The following is a 12,145-nucleotide window of genomic DNA, read 5'->3' on the forward strand; positions in this document are numbered from 1 at the left end:
GAGCGCTAAATGGATAAATAAGCTGACTTCATCGACCAATTCATTACACAAATTTGCATTCTATGTTGTTAAATTACTGCCTTTATTTCTAACAGCGAGTCAATCGAAACATGAACAGAGACTTTGCTACAAACACAGACTTTTCATGTCAGTTTGTTGAAACTTGGCGCTGCTGTTGCTTCACTCCTCTGCACATGCTCAGTGAGGCCAAAACCTGCAAACGTCCTGGATTCTCCCACAGGTTTATTCAGCGTTTGAGCTCAGATCCTTGTGTTTGAGGCTGTGCGGTCCTCGGAGGCTGTGCGGCCCTCGGCGCCTGTGCGGTCCTCGGAGGCTGTGCGGTCCTCGGAGGCTGTGCGGTCCTCGGAGGCTGTGCGGTCCTCGGAGGCTGTGCGGCCCTCGGAGGCTGTGCGGCCCTCGGAGGCTGTGCGGCCCTCGGAGGCTGTGCGGCCCTCGGAGGCTGTGCGGCCCTCGGAGGCTGTGCGGCCCTCGGAGGCTGTGCGGCCCTCGGAGGCTGTGCGGCCCTCGGAGGCTGTGCGGCCCTCGGAGGCTGTGCGGCCCTCGGCGCCTGTGCGGTCCTCGGAGGCTGTGCGGTCCTCGGAGGCTGTGCGGTCCTCGGAGGCTGTGCGGTCCTCGGAGGCTGTGCGGCCCTCGGAGGCTGTGCGGCCCTCGGAGGCTGTGCGGCCCTCGGAGGCTGTGCGGCCCTCGGAGGCTGTGCGGCCCTCGGAGGCTGTGCGGCCCTCGGCGCCTGTGCGGCCCTCGGCGCCTGTGCGGTCCTCGGAGGCTGTGCGGCCCTCGGCGCCTGTGCGGTCCTCGGAGCACATGTGCAGAGCTCTAACAGAAGATGCTGTCTGCTCTGGTTCTAGAAAGCTCATGTTAGAGGGCGGAGCATGAACGGGCCTCTGAACACGCCCACAGACTGAGTTGCTATGGTAAAAGCAGAATCGTGCTTATTTTTGATATATTTTAGAACAATTCATATATACCTGTGACACACGGTCATTTCAGAATTTAGTGGCCATTCACTGATTGCCTTTATTGCCCTGACAACACACTTTCCTTGTGCTTTATGAAATCAAACCTGAAAGAAAAACGAATGATATCACAAAAACAACCAGATGAAAAAAGTACTTCACATGTAGTTTGACCTTTTTTTTTGGAGTATCGATTGAACTGGATTACTCAGTATTGCAGCTTATGATTCTCACTATTATTTTAGTCTATTATTATTCACTATTATTTCTAGTCCATACAATTTGAGATTGACCAAAGTTTGAATTACAATCCATCGATCTAATGGATCGTTCTGTTTTTAGCACAGCCCTATTTGACTGACTGAGCGTTTGATTCCCACAGAGAGCAAAGTGTTCCTGGTCACATGGAAAGACATCCCCAATGACAACGAGAGCCAGTTCCAGATAAAAGACTGTCATCTCAACTCAGGTATGTTTCACACACGTGACCACGCCCTTCAAACCGCCGGAAAACACAATTTCACTCCTTTCAGATGTAGCTGGATATTTTTATTTTTAAAAGTTGCGGTTAGATTTGGTGCAAAAATCTGTGTTGGGGGCGTCTCCAATTATATTTTCCAGGGGGCCAAATTTTTGGGAGGTTTAAGGTCTGGGGACCAGAGCCCGATGTGATGTTTCCTCTGGAGAAGATCCACAAACCACTCAAAGACTTTCAAAGAAGGAACAATATCACAACAATATTACACTAAAACAGGACAAAAGCACTAAAACCCTGTGTTTACCAGAAAACTGACTCGACGAGGGCAAAACAGGACTAAAACGGGTCTAAAACAGGTCTAAAACGGGACTAAAGCGGGACTAAAGCGGGTCTAAAGCGGGACTAAAGCGGGTCTAAAGCGGGACAATAGCGGGACAATAGCGGGACAATAGCGGGACTAAAGCGGGTCTAAAGCGGGTCTAAAGCGGGTCTAAAGCGGGTCTAAAGCGGGTCTAAAGCGGGTCTAAAGCGGGTCAAAAGCGGGACAATAGCGGGTCTAAAGCGGGTCTAAACAGGACTAAAGCAGAACAAAACAGGACAATAGCGGGACAAAAGCGGGACAATAGCGGGACAAAAGCGGGTCTAAAGCGGGTCTAAAGCGGGTATAAAGCAGCACTATTTTAAACATAAATCTCATGAGATCATTTGGGTCAAATGATATTAAAAACATAGTTCCTTCTGTAGCTGCCAAAGAAAAGCTCACTTTGTCGTTTAGTGCATAAGAACAAACGCAGCTTGGTCACTAGGCAACAGACACAGGGTCATTCATGTTTTTGGTGTTCTCTGACCTGCAGCAGGCTCCGCCCCCAGACCACAGTATCTACTCTTTAAACTCACTTATTCAAAATAGCCCACACTGAGCATTGAAATATGCCACGTAATGAACTGGACGAGGGGGAAAAGGTCCTGAAAGCTCTAAACTGATGTCTGCAGCGCCGCACGTTTGTGCTCTGAGCAGTGTTTCAGATGAATAAGAGCTCTCTGACCCGCCGTGACCAGCAAAGCAGCGCAGAGTGTTGTTTTGTGTTTCATATATTTTTAACTATAGGAAACTGAGCTGAGGGCCAGAATAGATTGCTTGGTTGTCCGGACTTGGCCCGCGGGCCGCCTATTATGTCATGACATGCATAGAATTCTTGAATTATTGTAGTAGTTTGGATTTCTGTCTTTTCTCACATGGTAAAGCTCCTGGACGTGTTTGAAACAGCTTCTATGTTAAATGCTCTGCTGATGCTTTAGCTGTATCAAATGTAGTCTATTCATGTTTTTGATTGATTCATTGATTGATTTGATTGAACAGAATCCCAATGTATTTGTTTAAATTGATTGTGCAGCCCTATTAAATAGTTTTTTCATTCTGTGTAACCTAATTTAAAGGTTGAATAGAGGATTTTTGTCCAATCTAAGTCATTTTGCTCAGTCTCGCTCAGTCTCGCTCAGTCTCGCTCAGTCTCGCTCAGTCTCGCTCTGGCACGTTCTCAGGACATCAGCACGTTCCCCTGGCTGCACATGCGTGGTTGATATGCCGGTGTGTGTTTAGCGAAGCTAGCAGCAAGTTTCTTCAGTGTAGGACCACCAAGTACAAAATGGCTGAGGGACGACAGAGACAGACTGTTCAAGCTCAGAAGAGACAGAAATTTGCGAAGACGAAAGATGCGATTTGAACCGGTCTTGCTAATAAACAAATGCACGTGTAGCAGCCGAGTTCTTGCGCGCTTCCGCACGAGGTTTGATGGGAGGTGGCCTCTTGGAAAGAACAGGAGGGTGGGGGGTGAGTGTAAAAAGGGACTTAGTCGCTGATTTCTCAAATCGGCAAAAATCCTCTCTTCAAACTTGAACCCAAAGGTCCAGTTAGTGTAAACCAGTGGCTTATAGTGGCTTTGGCTCTGGTCTGCCCTTCACATTCTCGGCCATTGCTTTGACCGTCGGTGCTCGTGCCTCTGAACAGATGCAGCCTCCAACAAGCTCCAGGGTAGTAATGTGTTCACCATCGCCAAGAGAACCGTGGAGGGCCAGGACATGCTGTACCAGTCCCTCAAGCTCACCAACGGCATCTGGGTCCTGGCCGAGCTCAAGGTGCAAACGGGGAACCCCACATTTACAGTGAGTATCCTCTACTGCTCTTTACCTTCTAACACCTCCCCTTTACCTTCTAACACCTCCCCTTTACCTTCTAACACCTCCCCTTTACCTTCTAACACCTCCCCATTACCTTCTAACACCTCCCCATTACCTTCTAACACCTCCCCTTTACCTTCTAACACCTCCCCTTTACCTTCTAACACCTCCCCTTTACCTTCTAACACCTCCCCTTTACCTTCTAACACCTCCCCTTTACCTTCTAACACCTCCCCTTTACCTTCTAACACCTCCCCTTTACCTTCTAACACCTCCCCTTTACCTTCTAACACCTCCCCTTTAACGTCTAACACCTCCCCTTTACCTTCTAACACCTCCCCATTACCTTCTAACACCTCCCCATTACCTTCTAACACCTCCCCTTTACCTTCTAACACCTCCCCATTACCTTCTAACACCTCCCCTTTACCTTCTAACACCTCCCCATTACCTTCTAACACCTCCCCTTTACCTTCTAACACCTCCCCATTACCTTCTAACACCTCGCCATTACCTTCTAACACCTCCCCATTACCTTCTAACACCTCCCCATTACCTTCTAACACCTCCCCATTACCTTCTAACACCTCCCCTTTACCTTCTAACACCTCCCCATTACCTTCTAACACCTCCCCATTACCTTCTAACACCTCCCCTTTACCTTCTAACACCTCCCCATTACCTTCTAACACCTCCCCATTACCTTCTAACACCTCCCCTTTACCTTCTAACACCTCCCCATTACCTTCTAACACCTCCCCATTACCTTCTAACACCTCCCCATTACCTTCTAACACCTCCCCATTACCTTCTAACACCTCCCCTTTACCTTCTAACACCTCCCCTTTACCTTCTAACACCTCCCCATTACCTTCTAACACCTCCCCATTACCTTCTAACACCTCCCCATTACCTTCTAACACCTCCCCATTACCTTCTAACACCTCCCCTTTACCTTCTAACACCTCCCCATTACCTTCTAACACCTCCCCATTACCTTCTAACACCTCCCCTTTACCTTCTAACACCTCCCCATTACCTTCTAACACCTCCCCATTACCTTCTAACACCTCCCCTTTACCTTCTAACACCTCCCCTTTACCTTCTAACACCTCCCCATTACCTTCTAACACCTCCCCTTTAACGTCTAACACCTCCCCTTTACCTTCTAACACCTCCCCATTACCTTCTAACACCTCCCCTTTACCTTCTAACACCTCCCCTTTACCTTCTAACACCTCCCCATTACCTTCTAACACCTCCCCTTTACCTTCTAACACCTCCCCTTTACCTTCTAACACCTCCCCTTTACCTTCTAACACCTCCCCTTTACCTTCTAACACCTCCCCTTTACCTTCTAACACCTCCCCATTACCTTCTAACACCTCCCCTTTACCTTCTAACACCTCCCCATTACCTTCTAACACCTCCCCTTTACCTTCTAACACCTCCCCTTTAAAGCTCCAGAAACACTCAGAGCCAATGATAATGGCACAAAGTCATTCCCTGATGAGAAATTTAGCCAAAGTCGTGTTTTTCATGATGCATACATACAATACATGCGATACGATGCATTCGATACATGCATACATATAATGCATATGATACATACATGCGATACGATACATACATACAATTCATACGATGCATACATGCAATACGATACATACATGCAATACAATGCATACGATACATACATTTGATACATACATGCAATACGATACATACATGCAATACGATGCATACAATACATACATACAATTCATACGATACATACATACGATACAATGCATACAAAACATAAAACATACATACAATATGATGAATACGAAACATACATACAATGCATACGATACATACATATGATACATACAATGCATACGATACATACATATGATACATACATACAATACGATACATGCATGCGATACGATACATGCATGCGATACATGCATGCAATACAATGCATACGATACATACATGCGATACAATGCATACGATACATACATGTGATACAATGCATACGATAGATACATGCGATACGATCGATACGATGCATACGATACATGCATGCGATATGATGCATACGATAGATACATGCGATACGATGCATACAATACATACATATGATGCATACATGCAATGCGATGCATACGATACATACATGCGATACATAAGAAACAATACATACGATACAATGCATACAAAACATACATACAATACATAGAATATGATGAATACGAAACATACATACAATGCATACGATACATACATATGATACATATATGCAATACGTATGCATGCGATACGATGCATACAATACATGCATGCGATACGATGCATTCATGCAATACGATGCATACGATACATACATGCGATACAATGCATACGATCCATACATATGATACATACATGCAATACGATGCATACGATACATACATGCGATACGATACATACATGCGATACGATTCATACGATACATGCATATGATACAAACATGCGATACATACGAAACAAAACATACGATACAATGCATACGAAACATACATATGATGCATACGATGCATACATATGATACATACATGCAATACGATGCATACGATACATACATGCAATACGATGCATACGATACATACATGCAATACGATACATACATGCAATACGATGCATACGATACATACATGCAATACGATGCATACGATACATACATGCAATACGATACATACATGCAATACGATGCATACGATACATACATGCAATACGATGCATACGATACATACATGCAATACGATACATACATGCAATGCGATGCATACGATACATACATGCAATACGATACATACATGCAATACGATGCATACGATACATACATGCGATACGATTCATACGATACATGCATATGATACAAACATGCGATACATACGAAACAAAACATACGATACAATGCATACGAAACATACATATGATGCATACGATGCATACATATGATACATACATGCAATACGATGCATACATATGATACATACATGCAATACGATGCATACGATACATACATGCAATACGATGCATACGATACATACATGCAATACGATGCATACGATACATACATGCAATACGATACATACATGCAATACGATGCATATGATACATAAGAAACAATACATACGATACAATGCATACAAAACATAAGTATAATACGTGCGATACATACAATATGATGCATACAATACATACATACAATAAATACAATACTTACAATATGCATATAATACATACATACGATAAATACAATACTTACAATATGATGCATACATGCATGCATGCATACATGCATACGATATATACAATATGATGCATACGATATATACAATATGATGCATACATAAGATACGATACATACAGTACATACATACGATACATAAGATAGGATGCAAACATGCAATACGATGCAATACGATACATACATGTGATACGATACATGCAATACATACATGTGATACATACGATACAATACATACGAGACATACATAAGATACAATACATACATATGATGAATGCATACGGTACATACATGCGATACATATGATTCATACATGCGATACATACATAAGATACAATACATACATATGATGAATGCATACGGTACATACATGCGATACATATGATTCATACATGCGATACATACATAAGATACAATACATACATATGATGAATGCATACGGTACATACATGCGATACATATGATTCATACATGCGATACATACATAAGATACAATACATACATATGATGAATGCATACGGTACATACATGCGATACATATGATTCATACATGCGATACATACATAAGATACAATACATACATATGATGAATGCATACGGTACACACATGCGATACATATGATTCATACATGCGATACATACATAAGATACAATACATACATATGATGAATGCATACGGTACATACATGCGATACATATGATTCATACATGCGATACATACATAAGATACAATACATGCATGTGATACATACGATAAATGTATGTGATACATTCATGCATATGATACATACAATACGATAAATGCACACAATACATACTGTACACACAATACATATACATACATACATACCCTTTAATGTTAAGTCCCTCTTTAATTGGGTGTGTGTGTGTAACTGATATACTGCGTCAGACTCTGTTAGCCTGTCCTCCTGACCTTGGCGCCTCCCTTGCCCTCCCCCCTCGCCCTCGACGACCATTGTCAAGTCTTCATCCATTATTGATGTGTTATTTAATAAGAAGAATGTCACAATGTCAAATTTTAGTCAAGAGTCAAACTTTTTCTTCATGTGTTTAAAAATATCCTTCTGTCGTTGTGGTGGTTATTTTTGGTTGGGTCAGTGATTGTACAGAACTTTGAGCTCGTCACGTCTGTCTGGGCCAAACGGCACTTACATACACACACACACATGCACAGACACGCACACGCGCACCCACAGACACGCACAGACACACACACACCCACAGACACGCACAGACACACACACACACACCCACAGACATGCACAGACACACACACACACACACACACACGCACAGATGCACAGACACGCACACGCGCACCCACAGACACGCACAGACACACACACACCCACAGACACGCACAGACACACACACACACACCCACAGACATGCACAGACACACACACACACACGCACAGACACACACACGCACAGACACGCACAGACACACACACACCCACAGACACGCACAGACACACACACACACACGCACAGACACGCACAGACACACACACACCCACAGACACGCACAGACACACACACACACACCCACAGACACGCACAGACACACACACACCCACAGACACGCACAGACACACACACACACACCCACAGACACACACACTTTATCAGACGGCCTTGCTATTCTTCACTGTCCTTTTCATCTCTCCAGATTAACAACACTATAAATAAAACATACTCAGGCTTTTGTCTGTAAATCATCACAACCTGGAGTGAGCCGTGTCCAACATGATCGTCTCATGTTTTAGTTTAGGTTTTTTAAACCTGAAATCACAACAAAGCTTTACAGACATTTTATATTTGAGCAAACAACATATGAAACGGTCTGAGCTCCTCCTCAATAAGGAATAACAAGGAGAGCCAGGACCGAGCCGGGACCGAGCCGGGACCATGGAAGGAGAAGAACTGTGGAGGGAAATCAGGACAAAAGCTTGAGTAGATGCAGAGCCCTGCTCGGAGGGCACCAGAAGTGTAATACACATTATATATAGTCTTTAGTGGAGCGGTTAAGCTGATGAATTGTGCACTTTTTGAAAGAAGCGTGAGACTCTCAGGACTGGATCATCAAACCTGAGGTAAATATTTGATGTGATTCTGGAAACAGGCTTTTCCAAAATGGAAATAAAACCATACATAGTTATTTCACTTGTAGGACACATAGGAACATGAACTTGGTGTCTAAACATAGGTTTTGAGGTACTGTGAGTCTACTGACATATAATACAAGGTCCCAAGTATGTCAGCCATCTTGATTTTTCAAAATGGCCGACACCAAAGTGACAAAACTTCACATTTCAGCATATAGAGAAGATAGAAGCATGATTTTGAGGTACAATGAGTCTTATAGCATGCACTAGAACATTTTAGTCTGTAACAGAAAAGTGCAATAAAGTGATTGTAGACACAGTAAACACACTGGTCTTTCCTCGTTTCTCCAGCGCGTGTGAAACGAGCGCTACGTACGTCTTAGCATTCTGGAGCTGTCGCTTGTCTCATTATCTCTGTCTTTTCATCGCTGTTAAATTTATATAATTTAATTTATACATTATAAAGTTATTTCATGAGGTCTTGAGGGGTTGTTTCCCATTCTGTGCCGCCTGCGCCCCAAAACAATACAGTAGAACAGTATCGATACCTGCGCGCATTGATTCAGTGGCGCTCGCACGGACAATACGGGCGCCACTGCCACCTACTGTAGTGGATGTGCAATTACACTTTATTTCAGTACGGCAAAAAAAGCAAGGTCCTGGGGTCAGACGCGCCCCCCCTAGCATCGCACTCATTCAGAGAAGGACTGCACTAGAATGTTCATGTATGTCAGCCATCTTGGATTTTCAAAATGGCTGCCTCCAAAATGACCAAAATACACATTTTTAGCACGTAGACATGATAGAAGCATTATTATGGTAATAGCTCATTAGAATTCACCAAATGTGTCAAGTAATACTCGCTTTTGCTAAAATAGTCACACTGACTGCAAAATATATCTATAAGACTATCAATTTCTGTGTTTATATAGAAGAATGATGTGTCTTTGCTAAATCACATATAATATTCTGTTGGTAATTTGCTGTGTCATTTACTTTCATCATTGATTATGTATTTAATACACCAAAATCACTTTAATTGTAATGTATAAAATGATCAAATACTGATTAATACCCTGTCCATTACATATTCATATGCCAATGCATATATAATGGTGCACCCAAAATTCCTTATAAGGAGTGATTCATGTATAAAGCCATTTACCTGTTATCAGGAATAATGTAAGTCGTTCATTGTCTCTGCATCGGTCACATTAATACTAAACTAATTAATTAATAATTAAACTCATATTTGATATTGTTTCAGGGGCATGTGAGCTGCTTTGACATGTGGTGTCACCATCAGCTTTACTATCAAGAAACTGAACATGTCTAAACAACCTCCTCCCACGTGTCCCCCCTCTCCCACGCGTGTCCCCCCTCTCCCCCACGCGTGTCCCCCCTCTCTCCCACGCGTGTCCCCCCTCTCTCCCACGCGTCTCCCACGCGTGTCCCCTCTCTCCCACGCGTGTCCCCCTTCTCTCCCACGCGTCTCCCACGCGTGTCCCCCCTCTCTCCCACGCGTGTCCCCCCTCTCTCCCACGCGTGTCCCCCCTCTCTCCCACGCGTGTCCCCCCTCTCTCCCACGCGTGTCCCCCCCGCTCCCATGCGTGTCCCCCCCGCTCCCACGCGTGTCCCCCCTCTCTCCCACGCGTGTCCCCCCTCTCTCCCACGCGTGTCCCCCCTCTCTCCCACGCGTGTCCCCCCCGCTCCCACGCGTGTCCCCCCCGCTCCCACGCGTGTCCCCCCTCTCTCCCACGCGTGTCCCCCCTCTCTCCCACGCGTGTCCCCCCTCTCTCCCACGCGTGTCCCCCCCCCTCTCCCACGCGTGTCCCCCCCGCTCCCATGCGTGTCCCCCCTCTCTCCCACGCGTGTCCCCCCTCTCTCCCACGCGTGTCCCCCCTCTCTCCCACGCGTGTCCCCCCTCTCTCCCACGCGTGTCCCCCCTCTCCCACATCTCCCACGCGGGTCCCCCCCCTCTCCCACGCGTATCCCCCCTCTCCCACATCTCCCACGCGGGTCTCCTCGTCGCATTGGGCCGGTGGCATTGTGGGCCGGCTCTAAGGCTTCTCTTCTGTCCCGCAGGTGTCGCTGAAGTGCAGAGCCACAGAAGCGGCCCAGGCTGTGTTCCAAAGCTACGAGGCCATTCTCAAGAACTGAAGACCACCCCTCATCCACCACCACGCTCCCCCTCAAGAACTGAAGACCACCCCTCATCCACCACCACGCTCCCCCTCAAGAACTGAAGACCACCCCTCATCCACCGCCACGCTCCCCCTCAAGAACTGAAGACCACCCCTCATCCACCACCACGCTCCCCCTCAAGAACTGAAGACCACCCCTCATCCACCGCCACGCTCCCCCTCAAGAACTGAAGACCACCGACCTCCACGAAATCTGCGGCTCGCTTTTCCCCCCAACATTCCCAAAGCAGAGCCCTCCACGTCTTTCCTCCAGCTCGGTCTCTTTTCCTCTTCCAGCTCCATGATGGGGCTCTGATCTGGTGTGGCAGAGGGCGTGTCCTGCATGAGGGCGTGTCCTGCATGAGGGCGTGTCTTGCATGAGGGCGTGTCCTGCATGAGGGCGTGTCCTGCATGAGGGCGTGTCCTGCATGAGGGTGTGTCCTGCATGAGGGCGTGTCCTCTGAGTGGGTGTGAAGGGTCCCGGGTGGGCTGGATCAGAGTGCAGCGTGTAACTGTCGTGGTGTTTATTTTAGTTTCTATTATGTACGTTTTGGATTCATTCTGTGTTTGGTTTGTGTGTTTGTGTTTGAGCGTCGCAGTAGAGCCACTGCTCCCTCCATCACCGCGTGTAACAAAGTACACAAGTTTGGCATCAAAGCTTTATCTGTTTCAAGGGCCTGTAACATAATATTTTTCAATCTAGACTGCAGCATATGAAACGTTCTGATCTGCTGCGGTCAGTCTGCTCTGTCATTACTGGACATGTCCTGGTCACGTCATGTCCTGGTCACTTCATGTCCTGGTCACGTCATGTCCTGGTCACGTCATGTCCTGGTCACGTCATGTCCTGGTCACTTCATGTCCTGGTCACTTCATGTCCTGGACATGTCCTGGTCACGTCATGTCCTGGTCACGTCATGTCC

The 12,145-nt window shown here is 45.9% G+C and overlaps 1 protein-coding gene across 2 annotated transcripts in view; it reads left to right on the forward strand.

Moving 5' to 3' along the window:
- ap1b1 (adaptor related protein complex 1 subunit beta 1) overlaps window positions 1-11,268 on the forward strand; it is a 58,264-nt gene extending 46,996 nt beyond the window's left edge. For both annotated transcript variants that reach the window (XM_072432716.1, XM_072432715.1), the window contains exons 20-22: window positions 1,357-1,443; window positions 3,461-3,615; window positions 11,125-11,268. In XM_072432716.1, coding sequence (XP_072288817.1) covers window positions 1,357-1,443; window positions 3,461-3,615; window positions 11,125-11,199 — 317 coding nt within the window. In that variant the 3' untranslated portion in view covers window positions 11,200-11,268. The remainder of the gene's footprint in view (window positions 1-1,356; window positions 1,444-3,460; window positions 3,616-11,124) is intronic.
- Window positions 11,269-12,145: the final 877 nt, after the last annotated feature.

Source organism: Eucyclogobius newberryi, unplaced genomic scaffold (genome assembly GCF_026437365.1).
Source record: "Eucyclogobius newberryi isolate DKJ021-1_F unplaced genomic scaffold, fEucNew1.0.hap1 SCAF_6, whole genome shotgun sequence".
Taxonomy (NCBI): Eukaryota; Metazoa; Chordata; class Actinopteri; order Gobiiformes; family Gobiidae; genus Eucyclogobius; species Eucyclogobius newberryi.